The 23,428-nt window shown below is 53.0% G+C and overlaps 1 protein-coding gene across 9 annotated transcripts in view; it reads right to left on the minus strand.

Moving 5' to 3' along the window:
- Window positions 1-6: 6 nt before the first annotated feature.
- ZMYM3 (zinc finger MYM-type containing 3) overlaps window positions 7-23,428 on the minus strand; it is a 28,909-nt gene continuing 5,487 nt past the window's right edge. For 6 of the 9 annotated variants that reach the window (XM_026066191.1, XM_026066190.1, XM_026066189.1 and 3 more), the window contains 24 exons: window positions 20,110-21,006; window positions 19,499-19,542; window positions 19,026-19,098; window positions 17,894-18,185; window positions 17,297-17,474; window positions 16,670-16,882; window positions 15,865-16,015; window positions 15,186-15,301; window positions 13,141-13,227; window positions 12,640-12,790; window positions 11,891-12,063; window positions 11,302-11,467; window positions 7,423-7,481; window positions 6,638-6,806; window positions 5,901-6,016; window positions 5,541-5,715; window positions 4,829-4,975; window positions 3,896-3,999; window positions 3,314-3,482; window positions 3,041-3,192; window positions 2,501-2,615; window positions 1,182-1,436; window positions 977-1,094; window positions 7-577 (listed from right to left, as the gene is read on the minus strand). In XM_026066191.1, coding sequence (XP_025921976.1) covers window positions 379-577; window positions 977-1,094; window positions 1,182-1,436; window positions 2,501-2,615; window positions 3,041-3,192; window positions 3,314-3,482; window positions 3,896-3,999; window positions 4,829-4,975; window positions 5,541-5,715; window positions 5,901-6,016; window positions 6,638-6,806; window positions 7,423-7,481; window positions 11,302-11,467; window positions 11,891-12,063; window positions 12,640-12,790; window positions 13,141-13,227; window positions 15,186-15,301; window positions 15,865-16,015; window positions 16,670-16,882; window positions 17,297-17,474; window positions 17,894-18,185; window positions 19,026-19,098; window positions 19,499-19,542; window positions 20,110-20,992 — 4,305 coding nt within the window. In that variant the 5' untranslated portion in view covers window positions 20,993-21,006 and the 3' untranslated portion in view covers window positions 7-378. Of the gene's footprint in view, window positions 578-976; window positions 1,095-1,181; window positions 1,437-2,500; window positions 2,616-3,040; window positions 3,193-3,313; window positions 3,483-3,895; window positions 4,000-4,828; window positions 4,976-5,540; window positions 5,716-5,900; window positions 6,017-6,637; window positions 6,807-7,422; window positions 7,482-11,301; window positions 11,468-11,890; window positions 12,064-12,639; window positions 12,791-13,140; window positions 13,228-15,185; window positions 15,302-15,864; window positions 16,016-16,669; window positions 16,883-17,296; window positions 17,475-17,893; window positions 18,186-19,025; window positions 19,099-19,498; window positions 19,543-20,109; window positions 21,007-22,876; window positions 23,024-23,084; window positions 23,099-23,428 lie in introns of those variants that run through there. The other 3 variants (XM_026066194.1, XM_026066192.1, XM_026066195.1) reach the window with 3 other exon arrangements.

Raw genomic sequence — 23,428 nt, forward strand, 5'->3', positions numbered from 1 at the left:
CAGATAACGCTCTGCCGAATTGTGCGGTCGCTGCCCCGGGGCGCGGGGAGACGGGGGAGTAGCGTCAGGGCGAGGGGAAAGGGGGCTGCGGCTGCCCCGGCGGCTCGGCCGCCACCGTGCTGCAGGGCCCGGCCCCCGGGGCAGCCGGGACGAGAGGCAGGGCTGAGCGCGGGGGCCACGCGCGGAGGAAAGGCCTGTTGCGAGCGGGGTGGGGGATGGCTGAGTCCGGTAAYGACGAGGGGACAGCGCTGCTGCGACTCCGGCTGGGGATCAGCACCAGGTCCCCATCCCACGTTGCGCGGCCCCTGCCCTGCCGCCGGAGGCAGGGAGACGAGGCGTCCAAGGCTGGAGCGGAGCCAGCCCGGCAGCGCCCCCCGCTCAGTCCATGTCATCCTCGAGGCCCCCGAGGCGGCTGTGCTCCTCGTAGATCTCCCTCACGGCCAGGATGCGGTTCAGCATGCTCTCCAGCATGCTCCTGTCCATGGGGATGACCGAGTACCAGAGGGGCGACTCGGCGATGCACGACCGCTCGGGCTGCAGGTAGAAGATGTCGTTCCGGTTCCGCAGGCTCTCGGGGCTGTGAGAAGAGAGGAAGGTGAATCCCGGGAGAGCAGCATGGCGCTTGGGGCCTCCCACCCCACCAGGGCCTTGGAAAGCCCTCCCGGTTATCAAGGAGGGCTCTGACTTGCTTCGGTTGTCAGTCTCAGCCTCCAGCAGGAYAAGGCCTGGAGCTCCTCGCTCAGGACCAAACTCCTTAGGCAGCCAAGCACCAAGATGCACACTCGATGCCTCTGCGTGCCTCATGAGAGGCGAGGAGTGGAAGGAGCCAGAGAACTGTTTCCTCAACCACAGGCTGCAAGCAGTACAGAGGACTAATGCTGCATGTGTGGAAAGCAGCAGCCACCCCCCAGGGTCCCACTGGAACTGCAAGGTAGCCCCCAAAGGACATGCGTCCCGTCTCCGAAGAAAGCCTCACCATTTGGAGAGATAAAATTCATAGAACTTGACAGGGCATCGGAGAGGGTTCATCCTGTTCTCCCGCTGCTCCAGGATTGGCACCTCCTCCTCACGCTTCCGCTTTCCAGAACCACCATCTGCAGAGGGGGACAGAGCAGGATCACGGTTGGGACCTGACGGGGGAGGCAGGGGGAAGGAGAGACAGGTGCTCAGGCAGACCCTACCTCGGCCTTTCTTCTGCTTGGCAGGAGCGTAGTAGCGGATGCTCACCACCTTCGCCATGCCACGGGCTGTGTTGCACTTGCGGGACTGGCGCACCACATTGGTGAAAGACAGCTGCATGTGCTCCTCTGCTGTCTGCAGCCCAAAGAACTTGGTGTTGAAGAACATGAGGGTGTTGAGGAGCACAAAGGGCGAGTAAACACCCAGCTGCTTGCACTCCCAGAGGTGCTCCTCCTCAACACGTGAGAAAACTGCGTCTGCAACACACAGAGGAGCAATCAGGTCACACTCACAGTGGCCTTGTGCGGGCTCCAGGCTCTTTCAGGAGGGAACTAGGAGAATGATGTGCCTGCCTGGGATCCAGCTCCATACATCTGGGGAATGTGGGTCTGGAGCTCTCCCGTCACCCCGGGCAGACAAGCTCAGCTCAGCAGCGCAAGCGAGCTGTACTTCACAACACTCACTTTGTGTGCACAGGGCAGTGTTGTGGAGCCAAGAACAACGGCTCTAGGAGGCTACTTCTCCAGAGCCATTGCGGAGCTAATGTTGGTTCTGCCCAGCCATGAACCATCCCAGAGCGTGGCCAAACCACGGGCCACAACCCAGATCAACGCTAACAGCTTATCTGTACAGACGGCCACAGAGTGAACTCCAGGTCAGTGCTCCACCACATTCAGTGGGAGATAAAGGAAGAGCAGCAGGCAGGACAGACATGGCCAGCTCCTGCCTAGACACACAGGTTTGAAGCAAAGGCGTCCACTTGGAACAGCCAGCATGCAGAAGAGAGGCTGGACTAACCACGGACAAGACACCTTGGGAGAGGGAGCCCAGATCACGGCATCCCAAACAGCCTCTGCAGAGCTCTAAGGTAATTTGCTCGCAAGGGAGACAGCAGCACAGCAGCCCTGGCCAACACTGCCCGCACAGTGCGCAGGGCTCACCCACCCACGGGCTGGGAACGCAAAGCCGGCATGGGCCGTCAGGCCTCCTGGCTTGGTGTCCTCTTTGCCAAAAGGCTGAGACATTGCTGTGAAGTGTTGTAAAGATTCAAGCTGCACCAGGGCACAAAGCAGCCGTGCTCTGTTCCCAGCCACCTTGACTCTGGGCAAGAGAAGCTGCTGAGGTGTAAACCAGACTGGCTCTGCTGCTGGTGCGGGTAAGAAATAGTTCATTATGTCCCCAACGCACAGCAGGACTGCGGTCTCCATGCCAAGGAAGCGAGCAGAGGCTGGGGGAGCACAATCAGACTGGAGGAGCCAAGGCTAGGAGCAGAAACTGTGTGTGTGTGTTTGGTGACTCAAGGTAATCTGCAGACACATACTGTTTGGTAAGATTGTGGGTTGCCAGCCACTCAGGGACTTGTTCAGCTCCTGCACGAAGGTCAGGTAGTAAAGGTCTGTAAATATATTCACCATACGATTGTTCTCGAGCAGGTACTAGAAAGGACAGAACACACAGTCAAGAGAGACGTGGCAGCACCTGGGGCACAAACCCTCCCCAGAGAGCCCAGGGTGCACCCAGAGCCTTCCCTGCACAGTCAGCGCTGCAGGGGCAGGCTCAAAGCCTGACAAAGCAGACTTGGTGCTGAAGAAGGGACTGACTTTGGGGAGATCTCCCAGCCCTCCTTAAGGGTGTGCATGAAAGGTGCAAGGCCAGGGAATAGCTGCCACCCTGTCTGCTAGGGCTGGGAACAGAGACCAAACCAGGTGGGTTCCTATCTTGGGGTGAGGCACCGAAGATCAGAGGCTAACGAACCTCTCTGGGTCCCCAGAAAGCAGAATAAAGAGTATTAGCTCCCCTTGCCATATCTGACCCCCAGGTTTGGCTGCAGAGGACTCGAGAGCAGCAAGCCCTCCCTCACCTGCTGGATGCCGAGGCAGAGGTAATATATGCTGTCTGGCTCATAGCGTTCCCCGTTGGGCCGTGTTATTTCCTTGACAAACTGGGCCAGGCCATAGTTGAGCTCAGCAGCTGTGCAGGCCAGGATGTCTTCCTTGATCCTCATGGGCTTGGCTGTGGAAGCAAGCAAGGCAGCCTCAGTCAACAGCCTGCAAGGCCAGGAGCACCTCAACACACCAAGCCCTGACTGCGGGGAGGCTTCTGCCACTCCACCGCATCCAGACAGGGCACTTACGACCAAAGCGCAGCTCCTCTCCCTTGCTGGTCTCTCCCCCTGCGTACTTGGCTTGCACCCAGGACTTCCAGGCGTTCACACCATACGAGTAATTCAGCGCTGTGCAGCTGGGCTGGCTGCTCATTGAGTCCCGGGAACAGCTCTCAGTGAGCACCAGGCGCTTCTGCCCCTGCAGAGAAGTGTACTGTGAGGCTGGGCATGTAACCTGGGACAGATGCAAGAGTCCTGGCCACCCCTCGAACCTGCTGACAGCCAGCTCCCTCTCAGTGCGTTTGCGTCCATGCCCCCAGGCAGCCTTCTGCTGACAGCCGACCCAACAAGGTCCATTAGTTACGAGGACCACAGCTGAAGAGCCTGGCTCTCACGTGGCCTGTGGCGTTCAGGGCCCCTCCAAAGTAACAGGCAAGTATCATTTCCTTTCAAGGAGAGGCCCATGGTCCAGGCATGCCCAGAAGGGAGAGGGCACAACCTCCTCAGCACACCACAGCCTCTAGCACACTTCATCTTGGAGTACTTCCCAGATACCAGCTCCAGCTCCAAGCCCACAGAGCTCTGAGCAGGCAGCACTGACTAAGAGCTCACCTTTCGGACAGCACGAGGCAGGTCTTGCTCTGTGGACACATCTTCTGGCCCCACCAGCCCACAGTCAAAGAGGAAATCCACGCTGGGGTTGATGTCTAGCGGGTCTGACAAGAAACACAAGCAAAAGGGCTCAGTCRAGACATCTCATTCTGTCCCCGGCAGAGATAAGAGGCAGGCAGGAGTCTAAGCCAGGTTACAGCTCTGTCCTGGACCTCTCTCACCTGCTTCTTACAGCAGGATGAGGAGAGAACAAGCAACCCACCACTTCACACCCTCCACCCATGCCTGGCATGAACTTTTAGCCACAGCCCAACAAAAGAAACAGCATCACTTGCCAGAGCTGCTAAGCTTTTTTAGACTAACCAGAGCCCCAAATTCCCCCTTCTGACAGTTTGCCAGCACCGGGGACAGCCTGGCACAAGCATCCCAATTCTCTGTCCTTCGCTGCTAGCATCCTGCCTCAGCACTGCTGTGTTCCTGCTTGTTCCTGCCCTTCCTTTCCATTTTCTGCCCTCTGAAGGACATGCACAGCAATCCCGCCATCTCCCAGATGTTCTGCTCTGTTCAGGTCTCTCTCAGGCTTCGCTGGATCCCCTGGAATCACCCATAAGCATGCCAGCACCTCTGCCCTGCTCTTTGTGATATTTAAGTCAGCTTCCCATTCCCTTTTCTCTGCAGAAATGTATCCACAGCAGGTCAGTTAGTCTAGGCAAATACAGACTTGTTCAAAAGCCGTGATCTCCTACCCACTGCTGTGAGCAATCACCTGCCAGATTCTCAGTTCCTGGCCTCAAACCTGGTCACTTGGAGGGCCTGGGGAGGGAGTTCACAGCGTGCAGCTCTTAATGCTGCTGGCAAAGGTGGACCAAGGGCAGCAGGAAGAGCCCACTGCAGCACAAGCAGCCCTGCATGCCTAGTTCACCAAGCTCTTACTCTTAGGGAAGTCAGCCTCCAGGTCCTGGCCAGGCTCATCGAGGACGTTTGCCATCTTGACAGCCATAGCCAACACATCATCCCGTGCTGGCCCAAATAGATCACAGTCCTCCAGGAGTCCTTCTGCACTCTGGTTACTCACCAGGTCTGCAATGCAAAAGCAGATCGAGAAACTCAACTTTAAAGAAATCCTTCTGGCTGTTTTCCCTGTGACAGCTAGAAAACAAAGTCAGGCTCTGTGTGGCACTGTCCTGTGCTCAGAGCAACCCCACACAGCAGTCCCATGATGGCTGCACTGTCCAGCTTTCCCCGGACAGTAAGACATTGGTCCTTTGTCCTCTCCCCAGCTACAGCCTATTGGGGCTTGGGGAAGGCAGCCCCCAACCAGAAAGATGTGTGAGGTCAAGATTCCCAGTCTTCTTGCTGAGCAGCTCCATTTTAAGTAAGAGCCTGAAAAGCCATGTGAATAAACTAATGGTGCTGCATGTGTGCCACAGCACCGGCACCTCTGAAAGGGGCAGTGGCAGACACCGCTCCCTGCTGCGGCACTTGCTCCCTGGTGCCTCAACAGCAGGCTAGCACTTGCTCTTTGCTGCTGCCTTTCTAAGGCTTTTAGAGGAGCGGCAATAAGGACAGATGGTCTGGCTCCAGGGGTGGGCAAACCCCACGTGATCCCCACTGTTGGGCCAGACCAAATCATGGCAGAACCTACCGCACAGGTCTGAGGAGGCCTTGTCTAGTTCCTCAGCCTCTGCAATCATCTCAGCCATGGCCAGGATGTCAGCCTCCAGCGGGTTGGAAGGGATCTTCACCTTCAGCTCCTCAATGGTCTCCACTATCTTATCTGTGCTCTCCAGTGTGGTGGGCAAGAACATTGGCACAGGCACCTGTTGACAGCAGCACACCAGGCAGAGATCAGACATGGGCTGTGCCCACAAGGGGTTTTGGCACAGCTGGCTGCTGTAAAAGCAGAGGCAGAGGAAAAGGACGGACAGAGAAGCAAAGAGAGGCTGCAGCACGGCAGGGTCAAGACAGTAACAGAGAACAGGAGCAGGTGGAGCGTGTTGCTTACCGGGACAGGCATGGAGAAAGGCACAGGTACTTTCTGGCAGTACATATGCATAGGCACAGGCACGAAGATCGGGACGGGGATTGGCAACACAATCACCTGGGGCTTCCAGTCAGCCTCTGACAAGAGCAAAAGTATGTCAGTGAGCTTGCTCCCAACAGCTCCTCCACCCAATCCGGCTGCGCACTGCCATGCCCGTACAGCTGTCCAGTGCCACAGCCCTTCCAGCCACCAGCTGCCGTAGCTTACAGGCAGAGCTGCAGCAGCAAGCCAAATGCACCCCGGCTACAGGAAAGGCTTGCCTTTAGCCAGAGGCGCAAGCCCTGCCCCTTCGAGAGGTCTAGCTCCCTTGCATATGCTACAGGCTACACACATGCCCAAGAGCAGCTACACGGTGGAACTTGCTCGGCAGACGGCCCCTCAGGCAAGCTGACGACCTCCAGAGAAAGAGGAGCTGCCCCGCATGCAAGAAGAGGAGAAAGGTTGCCTGGAAGCAGGATAACGCTGCAGTGCTCTCTGCAGTTCTCCTTTGGCCGCTGATGGGAACGGGCTGCCTACATCTAGCCCTGCAGCGCGTGCACTGCGCTGCCCGGACGCTCCTCAGCATGGTGCCAAACACCCAGGGGTGCTGTAGAGCATTTCAAGCTGAACTCGCGCTCAGTCTGGAGCACGGACATGCTGCCTGCCTCTCCAACAGAAACACAGCTGTAATCCAGCAGAGATGCGTCTCGTCTCCCTACCTGTCTGACATCCTTTGGACTTCATTTCTATCTTGCAGGAAACGCCCCGGTTCTGCATCAGTGGTTTACACATAGCAGCTTTGTTCTTCCGAGGGGTGGCTGGAACTGGAGGGGGCGGGGGAGGCGGCGCAGCTGGAGACATCTGGGCTGAGGAGGTCTTCGCTGACAACTGAGGAAATCCAGAAAGCAACAGGTTGGTGTCCAGGARAGGCAGTGCCACCTCTTCCCAACTGCGGGTGCAGCTAGAGACAATCCCAGACCTTAGGCCAAAGCGCTTCCCRGAGCTTGGCAGTCCCCAGTGCACAGGCTCTGGTCCGAGACTTGCTCAGTGCTCCCAGGCCCGCATGCTCCCACGGTCAGATCTGGCCAAAGGACTGCCAAGCTGATCCTGGCAACCAGCAAGCCCTGCAGCAGTCCTGCAACAGCCAGCAGGGAGTCTGGCACCAGTCGCTCCCACCCCACGGGACAGAGGGGAACGCAGAGGGACAGTGACCCCGTGTCCAGGCACGGGGCAGCACCGTGCAAGGATGGGACAACGCCACAGCGGCAGACTGCTCTGGTGCTCGTGTCTGATTCCTGGGGAATGGTTATTCTCCCCCTTGGCAGGAGATATGCTCATGCTGCCCTCCATAGCAGCCCCTCTCAGCTCCCACTGCCCAGGCCACCACCATCTTAAAATACATAGGCTGCAAGAGAACAAAATCTCCCTGGGGAACGGCAAACATCCTCTTTTGGGGACACCCCTCTGCGCTATCCTGAGAACTCCTACCTCGAACAGGCCTTACCATGTTAGTCTCTGCCTTCTGTGGGGAAGAGGCGGGTGGTTTTGGCTCAGAAGTCTGACCTGTAAGAGAAAGCAATGACTCTTAGTTAGAGAGCTCCTAGGCTAACAGGTCCCACAGCTGGGACTGGAGGTGGCAGCAGCCACAGGCCAGAGGGCAGGGACAGGCTCTCCAGAAACTGGTCCTGGGCCACTCCAGGAACAGTTAGTCATTCCAAAATCTCTAGTCCTAGCAGCTCAGAAGACACTAGAACTCCAAAATCAAGTCATTCCCATGTCATTTTGTGCTCCCCTACTGTCCACCCCATCCCCATCACAGCAGGTCAGGAGAAATCCCAGCCCCTTGTAGAGAGAGGAATCCAGGGCTCTATTCCCAGCTCTGCCTACTGGCTTGCTGTACCGAGCCATGGCCCCTCCCCGTGCCTCCATCTCCCTGCGACAAATATCTTGGCAAAGTGCTTCGAGATCCCTAGGAAGAAGGTGACAGAGCTAGCAGCAGTGCTACGAGATACCCCAGAAAGCACAGACACAGCTTTGCCACAGCACTGGCAACACAGTCCATTCCCCCTAAGGAAAGGGCAGATCACCGGCAGGTAAAAGGTGCGCGTGGCAGAGACCCTAGTCTCTGTGATAATGGTATCATCCGGGCTCAGATGATTCCAGCTTGCTCGGTCTGCAGAGAACCTGCACCCATCTCACAGACGGGCTGCTGCACCTTTATCCAAGGGTCCTGTGAGCCCTGGTTACCCATGCGGCTGGGAGAAAGAACTGCCTTCTCTAGCACTGACTAACCATGGGCCATGCATGAAGGAGACACCTGCAAAGAAAGCAGCAGGCCTTAACACCCAAAGGAAGTGGCAGGTCCCTCCACATCTCCTAGCGATAGGCTCTTCACAGGTAAGACCCAGACTCCCAAAGGACCAACCTAAAGTCATCTGCACTACGCAGATATCCGCTGTCCTGAGGAAATGCAGGACAGTCCTTGAGCAAACAAAGGCACAGCAGGATTCACTTGGTGACTGCTACAGGTGGGTGAGGACAGATAAGTGCCAGTCCAAGAAAGCTCCCTGGCCTGCAGCTGGGCACTCAGCTACAACATCTGCAACTCTGTCAATGGGTCCAAGATGTCCCCATGACCAGTTCAAAGTGGATAGGCAGCATGCCTAGACAAAAACCATCAATGACTTGAATGGGGAAAGACAGGCTGTGGGGGTACGAGCAGAGTCTCTGCTGCAGTGGAATCAAAAGTAAAGTTCAGTGTCCCACAAGCCAAGGGTTTAAGACTGTGGGCAAGAAGATCTTCCTCAACAGAGCTCCATGCGCTACATATCCAGGCCTCCATCCAAGCTGCAGTTTGTTCTTGGCTCTCATGCCAAAACCAGCCGGGAGCTGTTGAAGCATCATCTGCACCAACTATTGACTTCTGACCCTCTCCTCTCCAGCTGAATGGCCCTGGGCAGAGCCAGTTCCTCTCAGAAGTCTTTGGGCACAGTTCTGCAGTAGAAGCTCCTCAATCACCTTGTTACACAGACACTGTTCCCATTAAAGGAACTGCCACTTTTATCACCAGAAAGCAGTCTCAAGATCACCAGGCTGGCAGCAGCCACTCAGTCACAGGAATGAAGTCTTAGGCAACCACTGGCAGCAAAAGAAGAAGTAAGTAGTCAGCAGCTCTGCCCAAGATGGGGCTGAAACCAGGTAGTCCCTTGTGAGCTAGCAAGTCTGCTGCCAGGTCCACAGGAGACCCTGGCTGGACTGGGCAGCAGTTATTCCATGCCACATGCTGATGAGCTGCTCCCCAAAATCCCCTGCACAGTACGCTGGCTGGCTCTTCTAAAACCTCTCTGTGTAAGCAGGCCCTGGCTCCCAGGACCCTTTCACTGCAAGCTGACCAGTATGTTATGGGTCCTAGGACAAGGACGTCCACAGCCATCCCACAACAGACAGGGGACAGGTGTGCCAGGACACACAGAGGGCCCAACACCATCAGTAACACTCACAGTGCTGCTTTTACAAAACTCCATGGCTGCTGGAGCAGCCTGAAATTTGTGCTCAGCCAAGCACTCACCACTGCGGCAGGGCATCTCCTCGGCTGCCCTCGAAGTCCTCTGGCTCACAGGGCTCACGCAAAGGCCTCGTTGGCAGAGTGATGGGCAATGCCCCGCACGCTAAACAAAAAAGCTCTCAGCTGTCTCCAGAAATGTGGTGGAAGGGGGTGCTCAGGGAATTCTTGTGATCCGTGGTGGTGGAGGGGATACTTAAGAGAGTCCTGTGGTCCACGGCTCCAAGAGGCAATGGCCAAAAGGTGTGAAATAGATGCTTCCTTCAACAGGTAGTGGCTTGCTTGCTGTGCCTGTGTCCCAAAAGCAGCGTTACAGGTCCCCCAGATCTGATATGCCTTGAAAGCAAAGAGGACAAATCCAACAGCATGGCTAGGACTGTGGAATCACTGGGCTAGCTACAGGAACAGACAAACTTAACACCTCGTCCTCTACTGGACAGCAAGACACTGTGCCCCGTCAAGCACTCTCCCTCTGGGCACCCAGTGCCAGCAGAAACCAACAGTTCTTTATCCAGGTCACTCCAGTGTGCTACAACTCGAGCATGCCTGGCTGTTGCCTCGCACGGCATTTACACGGCATGGCTCTTGGATGGTAGGCCAGGGTTCCTCTGGCTGGGGGAAACTGCTACTTCTGGCAGAGCAGCTCTGCCTCGCTCTTTAAGCGGTCCTGACATCCTTTGCTTTCCCCATCCTGCAATTAGCCCACTGCTGTCAGAAGAGAGGAACCAGAAGGTCTGGAGACTGGGAACAGGATCTCTCATGGAAGGTCCTTGTCTTGGTTTCCCCTCCTTGGTCCATCCTAGCCAGGGTTTTGGACCCTGTGGAACTCCAGGGAGGCAGCAAAGCCCTGAGCCTGCAATACCGGTATCTGTCACAGCTTGAGCCACCAAACAATTCACACCACAAGCTGTGGGCACCTTATTAACCAGATCAGATTGTCTAGAAGATCCTGGCCTATGAAAGACCAAGCAGAATGAGACTAAGCCAGTGTCCGAGGGCCAAGCGATGTCTTGTCACTGTCACTATGAGCACCTTCCATCCTGAGGGACCCCAAAGCACTTTGCAATCTTCCATAAACAACTGGCTCAAGTTAATGATAGGAAATGGGGCAACAGGCAGTGAAAATCTCCTCTCCAGCTGGAACTCCACAGATGCAGAATCGGGTTATCCGGGACACGGGGTTGGCAACTCCCCAAAGCTGCCAGGGATCTTTGGATAAGTGGTAGGACTTCAATCTACCATCACAAAACAGAGTGCCTCCAGCAGCTCAGTGCTCCCTCAAGATCATTACAGGTTCAGCTCTGACTGAGGAGAGCCCACCTACAGCATCACCAACACCACTTCCTGCAGCACCCTGCGTTTTCCTTGAATGTCTCCCATCCAAGCACTGACCTGGCCCAATCCTGCTTAGCTTATGAGATCTGAGAAGGTCACAGCTCGGAGGTGGTGTGGGGCTGCAGGTGGATTATCATGCCAAACCACGCTGTCCCCTAACCCTGTAAATCGAGCTCTCCGCTGGCAACATGAGGATGGAGTCGCCCATTAAATCCCTGAGTATCCTCGCTAAGAGTGTGAGCTACAGGCAGCACGCTGGCACCGGCTCCTCCCGTCTGGGCCCTGTGTGTCATAGAACCATAGACGTTAGAGATGGAGAAGCCCCATTAGGTCCCACTCCGTCCTTTCCCCCCCCAGGGGCCAGTGCAGGATTGTTCCCTAGCGTCTCATCCAGTCCCAGGCAGGAAGCTTCCACCCCTTGCTGTTCGGTCTTCCCTGTGTCTCTCGGACTGAGCTATGCAGGTCCCCTCCCTCCCTCCTACTCACTGTTCAGCAGGCTCTCGGGCCCCTTCTGCGTGTCCAGGTTGGGCTGGTTCTGTTGATTGTAAAATCGCAGCAGACACTGCTGGTTGCAGAAGTGTTTGATTTGCCCTCGCCAGTGGATGGTTTCCAGCAGCTTCCCCTGACGCTTGCAGGCATGGCACCGAGCTGCCTAAAGCCCGCATCAGCAGGAGAGAAACAACGAGTAACTAACCACACCCCCTCCGAGTGCAACACAACTCTCCAGTGAAAGGTGCACATGGCAAGGTGCTGTGAGCTTCCCCACAGCAGTGCCCTGCCAGTGCCAGCCGGGGACTCCAGCGGTGCGAACTTCTCACAGCAGCACTAGCCGCGGATCCAGCACTGTGAGCTTCCTCAGTGCAGTGCTCTGGCAGGATCAGCTGGGGACTCCAGCTACGTGAGCTTCCCCGTAGCAGTGTCCCGTCATTGCCAGGCAGGACTCCAGCAGTGCCAGGTTCTCCGCAGCAGTGCCAGCCAGACTCCAGCAGTGCGAACTTCGTCAGTGCAATGCCCACTTATCTGGGTGCCGTGCCCACCACAGCACTTAGCACAAGCTGCCAGTGCCAATACTGACCTTGAAGTACCAGAGCAAGTATTTGCTTTTGCAGTCTTCACTACAGAAGTCCCAGGTGCTGCCCTCCAGCTGCTCGGTGACCGCCCGCTGGCAGGTCTGAGAACAGTAGGTGCAGGTGATGCAGCACAGGCCCAGGTTCTTGGTGAAATCCTGTTTGTAAAGAAGCACACACCCTGCGGAGAAACAATAGGAGTGAAACCTTCCCAGGATGAACTGGGGGCCTCCCTGACCCAAACATGACCAGAATCCAGGTCTGCGGAGACAACAGAGCACACGCAACACACTGTAGGGAACAATCCAGCACTGGCCCCTGGGGCTGGGATAAGATGGGACCTCATGGGGACTTGCCATCTCTCACCTCCATGCTTCTAGGAAGAGTCTGACTCCAACCTCCTGTGTGCAGGAACCCAGCAGGCAGGGCAAGGCCAGGTCAGGCCAGCCCAGACGCAAGAGCGTAGAAGTGCATGATGACAGGAGGAGCGGAGCTGCCACCTGCTGTCTCCCCAGCCCCCAGAGAGAGAAAAGCTGTGAGAAAGCCCTCCCCAAGGACACAATGAACGGTAAAGATCTTGCCCTAGGGCCTGGCTGGACAGCAAGCCATCCCCACGACAATCCTCCCTTCACTGCATGGTGAGGCTCTTGCCCCAGGGCCTGGCCAGTCTCCCCTCTGTTCCACTCCATGCTCTCTTCTCCTCCCCCAGCATGGGCTGGCAGGGGCGCTCTGCCTCTCCCATGCCTTCCCCAAGTACCTTCGCTGCAGAAGTTCTTCTCCACCCCAGAGAAACGGATCTTCTCATGCAGCAGCTTCTCCTGCTTGCAGTGCTCACACTGAGACACTACCCCACGCAGCCGCTTGAAGTCCTCACAGCAGTCCTTGCAGCAGAACTGATACACTTTGTCCTGCCAAAGAGACCGTCGCCAGGTCAGCCAAGCTGGCAGGAGGTCCCAAAGCTTGCTGGCGCAGCAGGAGCAAGACTGTGGGGTTGAGGAGACTGTCTCCAAGTCCCCAGCTCTCCTGGCATGCAGCTTAGCAGAAGAGGTTTCCTCCTGCCCTAGCTCTGCCCTGCTGACCTCCCGCTGAACATGACAGCATGCTGAGGGCATGGTTTCCAGCCACATCTCTATAGCTAAGCAGTTCAAAGCGCTGGTGCAGAAGGAGCTCTAACCCTTGAACCGGGAAAGGAAGCAGCTCTGCAGTCCTCCCCAGGGTTGCCCTCAGCCTCAACACGCCCCTGGGGAAAAGGTCTCACCTGCCAGTCTAGGATCTCCGGCTTCCCGCTGAAAAGGTTGTGGCAGTAATGGCAGTTCAGGTGGATCCCGCCTTCTGGGCTGGTGCGCTGCAGAATACAAAGACAGTGCATGGAGGGAGTGTACRGAGCTCAAGGAGCACCTATTCTGCACCGCTGCTGCTGCTCACCCTGCCTCCTCCACCGCTCACAGCCCTCACTCCCACAGTCAGTGGCTCAGAGTCAGTCCATCAGATCGTGCACCAAGCTCCTGGCTAACAGAGGCCTGGGCAATTCCACTTTGCTTGCAAGGGTACTGGGTTCAAGCCTTGTCAGGTAAGCAAGCTTTCAGATTGCCAGCTCTCTGGATTTGAAAACACCAGGAGATGGGGACTCTGCTATCTTTCCTTAGACTTTCTCTAAAAGCTCTTGAAGCACATGTGCCTGGTTTCTAATTTCAGGGTAACATAACTTCAGAATTCAAGCAGTTGTTCTCATCTCACCTTCCTCTGCTAGTTTTAGTGTCATTTAGCACTTGGTGTCTTGTCCCCAGTGATAGATTTATTAGAGTCATCTTCTTGGTTTTCTTTCTGATAACCTTTGATAAGGTGCTCTGCAAGTATACCGCATTTTTCAAGCCCCAAAATGATTTTTGTGGCTTTTTTCAGCACACTTCCAATTTTTCTTCAACATTAAAAATAATGTGGACATCAGATGACTATCCTTCCCATCTGTTCAATATTCTCAGCAGCCCTTTTGCTCCCTGGCCCCCAAACTTTAATTCCCTGCTCTCCTGGTAGTACTTCCAATAATTTAACTAATCCTTTCTGCTATAGTTTTAAGATGGGGAGCTCATGCTGAATGGCTTATCTGCTTTAATCCCAGAGCCTTTTCAAAATCCTTACTTTATGGGCCTTACACCCCCACATTACTTGAGTAAGGCTGATGTAGGATCTTGCACTGACCTGTATTTAAGTGCCTGTTACGAGGAGCCAATCTGGTCAAGCAATCCAACTGCTTTTTAWGACTGTCCTGATCTCAACATGAGTTAACACTCCGCTAGTTTTTGTTTCACCCACAAAATTTTTAGCACACTTATGCCAACTTTATTTCCAGATTGCTGATGAAGCTGTTGAACTCTTTGGGCTTAATACTGATCCCCAAGAAGCCATCCTGAAATACTCCCTCCAAGGGTTTCTTTCACAAGTGTGTCCTGARATTTGTCAATAAGACAGTTCCTAATCCAGGTTGTGCATGGCTTTTCTCATACTTTATAATGCTGCTTTTACGTGGCAATAATTCAAGTGCCTTAAGAAGGTCTACAGCTGTAACAACTCTTCAGCTACCCTTACCAACATGATTTGTGATCTCAGCAAAGGATTACATCAAGGATTAAAAAAAGAAAATAAAAACAAAAAACAACCTCCCAAAACAAAAAAAACCCCAAAACACTGCAACTGCCCTTAACTAAATCTCTACCTYTAGATTCTGCAGGTTTTCTCAGTTGCCCAATGCATGTCCTGGCCTAAGTTTCCTGGGTCCTTCTGCTTGTTGCTTTGTTCTTTAAATTGCCTTTGAATACCATGAAGACTTCATATATGCTAAAACTTTACACCAGAAGATAAAAACCGTCAGCCAAGCCTTTAAGGACTACTAGATGTGATGTATCCAGGCCTGCTGATTTTAAATTTCTAGACATGTTCTRGGAGATTTTTGTTCCTTGGTGATCCCTGGCTCAGAGGGCAGCTCTGCTCCTTTCCACCATGCTAGCGGGTGCCCACTGTGCTTTGCGAGGCTTGTGCCCATGTAAGGCCACTGTATCCCACAACCGCTCATGCAACACAGCTCTGTACAGCACTCCCGCTGGGTATAAGCTGATAGACAGGAGAGAGCTACAGCCAGGCTTATCCCAGCTGAGGGGAGGGGAGGTAAGGCCAAGAGTGAATAATTGGCAGCTACGAGCACTGGAACTCAGGTGCTCCAGCAGAGACCTTCCTGCAGCCTGTGCCAAGTGTGAAAAGAGGCAGGAGGCTCTAGGGCCCAGCCCAGCATGAAGGATGTTTCAGTACCTGGAATTTGGTCCAGCAGCTGGGGCTGCAGAACTGGTAGACAACCCGGTCTGTCTTGTTGTAATAGCAGGGTTCAGATAAACTCTTTCTGCAGAAGCTGCAGGGTCTAGGGGGACCTGATGAAACAGACAGGAATCGGTGAGGGCAGCAGCACAGGACGTGGGACTGGATTCTGAGGATGGYATGTAGGCTACTCACTCATCCTCAGTCTGTCAAGCTATAACCAGAAAGGAAGGGACAAGAACTCCAGGAAACTAAGAGCACCAAGTTCTGCTAGGACAGAAAYGTTAAACATGGATGGAGAGCAGAGTGGCTCAAAGAAGTGACCCTGGCTCTACAGGAATTTGGACAAAACAGCCTGCAATACTTGCACCAGTCAGCAGAGACCATTCCCACTCCTGGACACCCCAGTGCTCCATGTAGCGGAAAGGGCAATGCCAGCACAGTACAGCACTACCATTGCTTCCTGCATTCTCAACAGACACCACCCCTCAGCATTAGAATAATTACGTGCTGCAAGGGTGCCTCCCTCTCCAAATATCTTTCCACTTATCTCCCTGGACTCCTCCCCAGACACCTTCCCATGTGAGCAACATGCCTTCCTTCCAGTCTCAACCACAAGCAAAAGGAGGAGTTAGAGTGGAAAGCTAACTGAATCCCTGTACRTGGGTGCTCTTACCAACCAAGCCTGACTGCTTCACTTTGTGGGAGGTAGTGCAGCAAATGGAGCAGAACAGGCCCATCTTGCCACTGCGATCCACGTTGGGCAGCATGTCGAAGTTCTTGCACAGCGTCTTGCACCACATGCATGGGTAGACCCGAGTGTTYTTCTGCAAGCAGAGCAGAACAGAGCTGTCAGAGAGCCCATCGCACCCGGCGAGGTCCTATCCCCCGCCTGCCTCATACCCCACCCCATCACTGCATCCACCGCAGGGTGGCTCTCCTGCTGGGAGGACATGGACACCTGACGTGAGAGCCAAGCTCATAGACCACAGGTTCAGGTAGCTGGCAGTAGAGAAAAGCTGCCTTTGCTCATTGGCACCTCAGCTTCACATTGTCAAGGGCATGCACGTACTCTTGGGGACACTTGGCAGGCACGCAGAACCTGGCAATACCATCAGGACAKTTCAGTGAAGCCTACTCAGGCCACAGAGGAACAGATACAGCCAAGCTCTGGGTAGACATCCAAAAGAAGCCAGCCCATGCTAACTCCATGTACCAACGTCACTGGACAGTCCAGCTTATCAAGTGTCTGACCTGTGCTTGGGTCAAAGAKGGGCCCTTGGGTCACAGCCCCAGCAGAATGAGTATACTTGCTTAAGTTTCAAAGTTTCTCCACAGCAATCTCTTAAGATGTTTTGTCAGCAACAAAAGGCCAAGAGGGTTCAGGCTGTCTGCTGTTGCACAGTGTCCTGCGCCAAACCGAGCAAAGGAGATGTGTGCCCATGGAGACCTCCCTGCCCCAGGCAGCTGACTYCACACACCTTCTTGTAACTGTTGAGACAGGTGGAGTTGCAGAAGCGTTTTTGCTGGCCTTCATGRAAGAGGTACTCCAGGGGCAAGCCCTTGTTGTAGATATAGAGTCCACAGTTGTCGCAGCAGTTGGTTTTCAGCCCCTTGGTGGCCCGGAACTTGGTGAAGCAGGCATCACTGCAGATACGATGCACTACGTTCCCATTGCTGACCTCATGCTGGATCTGCAGAGACATCACTGCTGTCACTCCCTCAAACCATCACGGGCCTCCCTCCTATGCACGTGCACCACTTCCACAGCCCTTGGGAGGATGGGCTGCTATGCTAACAAATTCAGGCAAGAGCCATCCTGGAAGCTGCTGTGTACTCAACCGGCCTTCCTCGCCAAAAATTGGCAGAGCGGTCAGGAGAGCAGCGTGGCAGGAGGCAACTGGCTGCAGGGTGGGGGGAAGCTGAAGCCTTATTTCTGGGAATGAGGGTTGGATCACAGTAGACAAGAAAGAACCTGGCAGAGAGCCCAAACCACTTCAGGAACTGAGGTCTCAGGTCATGAGAGTACCTGGAAAATGCCCTGCATTGGGCCAAGGAAGAGCCAAGAACCTCAGCCTGGACACRGAAAAGACAAAGACTTTGTTTACCTCGCCGGGTTTGTGGCAGACACTGCAGCGGCTGGTGTCCGAGGCCTCCACAGACTGAGGTGCTGGTCTCTGCTGCTGGGCCTCGTAGAGGGAGAGGCAGACGGAGGTGCAGAACTCATGAAAAGAGCCGCCTGAACCGATCTGGGCAACCACAGAGTCCTTGGTGTTCCAGATCTCCCTAGGGATCAGGAAGGGATGTATTAGCGCAGGAACACAGCAGTCCTGCCATGAAGGGATGGGACGCAAGGCTGCAATGCAAGAGGGTGGCAGAAGCTGTCTCGTAGCAGCTTCTGTCCAACCCAGAGGAGCAGTGTCCGAAGGCGCAGCATGCAGGAGGTTGCTCTGAGAGGAGGCAGGGACAAGGTGCATTAGGCTTAGGGACAGGCAGGGAARGGCAATAATGTGAAGCGGGAGTAAGGAGGATGGGATCTGCAGTGCGTGAAGAAAGACATAGGGAAGTAGGACAGGAGTGATGTGGCAGACAAAGGAAGCGTGAGGGTGACAGGGATGGYGACTGGTGGGTACGGCTCTGGGGCAGGTGAAGGGGATCACAAGTGTGAGAGTCAAGAACATTGAGGGAAGGGAACGATCACACACTTTTTACAGAAGGTGCATATCTTTTTGCCAGGTGGTTTTTTTGAGAAGGTGGTGAGACAGGAGCTGGAGCAGAAAAGCTGAGGGAGTCCTTTACGCTGGTAGGCAGTCTGGCCTTTCTGCAGCGGGGTCCGGCAGTTGGCACAAGTCATCTTGGTAACAGTGGAGCGGGCGGCTCGCTGAGCCATCTGAGTGCGTAAGGACATACGGGTTGAGCGTCGGGTACGAAAAGGAACAAAATCCTCATCATTAGGATCATCCACCATTGCATCTGAGTCTTCATCAGAGACCGGAACTGCAAAGGAACAGAGAGAACATACACAGAAATTCCCTGTTAGGGACTGAGACACCACCTCAGCCATGAGAGACATGGTAGGGCTTTCTGGGGTCACCTTTCTGGATACCTACTACAAGCTTTGTACCTTCCTGGGTGGGGTGATAAAGGCACACTTAAAAGATATCCTGTTGGAATTGGAGCCAGGAAGTCTTTAAGCAAACTGGACTTAGGCACAATTTTTCTCTAGGAAGTGAAGGTTGAGCAGAAGCCTAAAGTGTGAACATTTATAGCAAAAATCCCTCCAAGAACCAATAGACCTTAAAGGGAACAACCTGGTTCACCAGCCACTTCTCCAGCACAGGCTGCACAGGTGGACAATGAAGGAGCAACAGACATGTACTAGGGAATGGCAGTGTGACACTCAACATCTCACAGGACAGAGACTTCATGTACTTCAGCAGGAAAGTCCCCAAAATACCACCCTCCTTCAGACAGTCTCCTCCAGGCATAGGGGCAAAGGAACAAAGTTCCTGGCTGAGGAAATGGAAGATGGATTTCACGGGGAATTTCCCCAGATTCTCACCCTGTTACTCAGTGCTTGGTATCTACAAACCACTGTAAAAATACTACCAACCCTCTCTTCATTCTAAGTGCCCTGAGGAAGCAAGACAAATACCCTGATATGAAGATCCACAGGGGTGAAGGGACCTGTCCTGCACAACAGGAAAGTCTGCATGAAAGCTCAAGAATTCCTACGTCCATCCTACTCGCATCACAAACTGCCTGCTCACACTGGGCCCGGGCCCTGCTTTCTGGCTGAAAAACGGACCAGCCTTTTGGCCAGCCCTCGTTACTCACTGCTCTCAGAGGAGTTCACAGTTTCAGGCCTGGCAGTTTCTGATCTTCTGGCTCGTTCACTTCTTTTCTGCTCCTAGAAGACATTCAGAAAACACTTAAACTAACCATTTGCTGGGACAACCACAGATAAATATCCCAGATCATGSTGGAGTTCCAACTTCTGGGCTTTGCTTTCACAATAGCTAGGCTGAAAAAGGATAAAACTCCACGGATACCTGACCAGAGTTAGCAAGACGGGCAGAGAGGGGGAAGCAGGCTTATGAGAATGAAGTTCCAGCCTGGGGTGGCAGGGAGAGACATACTGAAGCCACAGGTACAGCACAGTGGCAGTGCACAGGGACCACTGTCACAGGAGACATGCACACTCCTGCCCAAAGGGGCGAAGAGACAGCCAGGGTGCCTCACCGCGTTTGGCAACAGACAGACAACCTCAATACTCCTGTAGAGTATGTACTCGACTGCATTCTCCTCACCTTCTCAGTTGGCTGCTCACTTCCCTTCCCAGACAGGCCTTCTCCTGCAACAGAAGTGGAGAAGAAAGCTTGACTCCAGTACCTTGATTTTCTCCAACAGAAGAGGAAAGATGTTGCTCAAATGCAGCCACTCTTTGGGCCTGTCTGCCTAGGAAGTCTCAGTCCCAGCTAATGAGCACAGCTCTGCTGGTGTTCAAACACACAAAAGCTTCCAAACCCATCAAATGTAGTTAGAGAGCCACACACACAGCTTGGGAGAAGGTTCTTTAAGGGGGAGACCTTAAGGGTCTCAAAGGTCTGGGGGGATGCTGGGCAGCTGCAATGCTGCCTTCAGCTGGTTCTGACTGCAGAGACTGAACCTCTCCCAAGGACGGCCAGCTTGGGCAGGGGTCCTTGCCTACTGGAAACATCTTCTCCCGGTGACACTCATTTCCTATAATGACTCCAGTGAACAGGAGGGTGAACTAAGCTGAWACACAGCAGCAGCTTGAGCGGGCAAGCTTCTAGCTTGGGAAAACTTGGAGCTCGAAACAGCCTCTAACTTCAGAGATGTGCAGCAGGGTGGTCTACTGAGCAAGAGGAAGCTGGGTTCTGCRGAGATAACTACCTACCTGCTGGTGGCGAAGCTTCTTGTGCCTTCAGTATGCTGCTCTCTTTAAGAGAGTTGTTCCCACTATCATCATCTTCCTCTGTCTGGTTTTCATCCATGTGCTCAGGGGGCAAGGCTGCAGCACTGTTATCTGGGCTCAGCTCCAGCCCCACTTCCACTGCCAGCCCTTCCCTCTGCACAGGTGAGCTTTTCCTTGGTGCCTTCAACCTTGTCTTCTTGGTTTGTTTAAGAGTGAGCTGTGGGGGGGACACTGGCAGACTCGAGGACTGTGTTGTGGTTTCTTCTGTGGCTGGGGCACTGCTCAGTTCCTCTGAGTCAGGAACAGGCTGTGGGGGCGATTCAGGGGCATTGTCATCAGACAGTGCAGGAATAGCAGCAGCACTATCATCCTTTAGGTCCCCAGAATCACTTTTTGGTGCRTCTTCCCCTTCTTTCCATGTTTCTGGAACAAGGGCTTCTCTAGTGAGGGCAGAGGAGTCCCCCAGCCCATCCTCCACATCCTGGGAAGAATGTGCCTTATATAGCCCATCCAGATCCCCCGATTTATCTAGCTCCATCAAATCAGCAGTTTTATCCAGCTCATCTAAGACACCAGGTTTCTCCAGCATGTCCAAGACACTAGGCTTATCTAGATCGAGATCATTTGACTTGTTTAGTTCAGACAGGCTGTCTGCTTTCACTAGAAGGTCCAAGTCCCCATCTGCAGTCATCTGCTTGGGTTGATCCCAGTCAGGGGGCTGAAGAACTGAAACTTCCTGGGTAGAAGCTGTTTGGGAGCCCAGGAGATCTTCCCCAAACTCCATGTCAGCAGGGAGATCACCAATAAGTGGTTTGTCAGGCAAGGACAGGGGGTCCAAAGATCCCGAAAATTCACTGGAATCCATTTAGAAGATGACAACTGGAAATGAGAAAGAGACTCGCAAGTTAATGAAAAGCAGTGTTACACAGTGCATGAATACGGCATTGCCCACTCTTCTGAACACCACTGGAGTAAAACAAGACCCCATAAGGCTGCTAGCAAAAACCATGATACCAAAGAGTCAATCACTCCTACCCTGGAAGTTACAAACCTCTGAAGCCGAASAGCAGGCATGGGACACAGCAGCAAACCTTTGGAAGCTCTCTATATCATGTACATGCCTCTACACAGCATGGCCAACAGACCTGCTATCGTAAAGGACACCAGGTATCAGAAGTGACCCAAGGATTTATTTAGAAGGCTTCACATAGCTGTTCTGTGGTGTGTAGGACCCTGTTCCCTGCCTTCTCCTATATCTCACCTGACCCARATAATCTGGCTTATCCTGTTCTTCTGAGCTGTTCTGATGTAGCTAACTCATCTTATATTTTTAAAAGCATCTTTTCTCCTAAGCATACAGAGGCTGAAAGAACTCCTTGTTTGCTCTGTAGCTTGCACCTTGAACCAGGCACCATCCCAAAGGGACACAGGATGACAAGATGTAGGAATTTTGTCAGAGGACAGAAATAACCCATGTTACACTATAACTATAGTTATAGTGTAGCCYCAAACCCATGTGGGCTAATACTCAGACACAGAAGAAGTGGAAAAACTTAAGGTAGAACTGGGGGGAATTCTGGACAGTGGCACAAAGAAAGGTGGGAAAGCCCATGATGTTAGAAGCAGTCTTGAGAGGAAGAAAAGGTAGCAAAATAGTCCTAAGTGTGCAATGCAGAGTCAGGAAAAAAGACTGGTGTGACTTTGCACTGCACAGACAGAGCACTCGCACAGAAAGAGGTGGTGCTGACTGCTAACATCAGAGGGACAAAAACATCACAGCCCAGCTCCTCATGCCCAAGTGAGGTCAACATTATCAAACGCCAGAAAAGGCAAGACCATGAGATGAGGCAAAAAAGCATTTACATCTGTATTGGCTAATCATGAGTTATATCCCTGCAGAGAAAGGGTGAAAAATCTAAAGAGGGGAAGAAAGAGGGAGTCGGAGTCCATAAGTGGTCAGGCAGAATAAGACATGATGTAGCATCAGGTCCCCAAAGCAGCTTGTAACTAGACACTACAGGGAAGACACTAGAATTGAAAGATGTGGCACCAACCCACTTCCGTGTTAAGAGTCATTCTAATGCTAAATTTTGTATGTTTTGAGCCCTGAAGCAAAAGGCTCAGTATTCCAATCTATCGGGGCTTACTATGGGCATAACTCTCATCTATATAAATGAAGGAGGAAGCCTGAAATAATTTCACTGGTGATGGCTGATCAATACCTTCTCTACATCCTTCTTTCTGAAAAGATGATACTGAAAAGTCACACTTACAAATGGTTTACTCAGAACTAGATAGGAAATATTTGGATAGAGAATGTAGCCACCTTCTGAAACTCACTTAAGCAGGAATTTAGGAAATCATACCTGCAGCTGGAGCTCAAAGTCATTACCTCTTATTTTTATCCAAAAACATAGCTGCATTATCTATTTCAGAATGGTAGATAAGCACTGTCCTCACGGTCACAAATAGAAACCACAGAAGATGTGATCTTCAGAGATTCTCAGCAATTTTCATCAATGAAGACTTTGGTTATTCCATTTTCTTTAGTTACAGAGTAGGCAAAGCTTCTAGAATGAGCCAATTCCAGATCAATGTGATAGCTAATATGTATTTTAGGGTGGCCAACAGAAAGAAGAACAAAGTGAAATAAAGGCATCTGAAAGAAGTTATAAAGGTTTGAAAGCAGGTGAGAATCCCTCCAAGATGATAAACACGTTTTTCTGCTTCTCTGAACATTAAACAATACCTCCTTCTCAAAGATACGCCTCGGCCAAGTTTCCACGCCTGTATGGAAAGACAGCAGACCTTACAACAATAAGTGGCAGAAAGGTCAAGCAACTCAGACAAATAGGAAAAGTATATTTATAAGTGTACTTAAGGGAGGACTAAGATACTCCTCAAATTCGCCTTCAGATACTTTGCACAAGTCTGCAGTGAATCCACAGAGGTCATACTCCTACAGTCTTTGCCACTTTCAGCTGGCCCGGTCTTCACTTGGCAGAAAGAGACCCCGGGAAAAATTGTGGAGCGTAAGGAATCCATGCTGGCATTCCCCACTACCGGACAACGCAAGCAACAGTCCATGAAAGCATGGTGAGGAGGACTTGCCATTCTGCTCACATGTGCTCTGCAGACAGATCAAAAGCATCCAGTTTCAACAACGTATACCTCAGCGCTGCTTTCAAGCTTTGGCCACAAGAGCATTACGATGCAAGATAAGACTGTGATAAACCTAATAGCAGCGACATTGACAAACACAACAGTCTTAAAGGGAACAAGTATTCTGCTGATTAAATCA

This window comes from Apteryx rowi, unplaced genomic scaffold (genome assembly GCF_003343035.1).
Source record: "Apteryx rowi isolate R43461 unplaced genomic scaffold, aptRow1 scaffold_24, whole genome shotgun sequence".
NCBI lineage: Eukaryota > Metazoa > Chordata > Aves > Apterygiformes > Apterygidae > Apteryx > Apteryx rowi.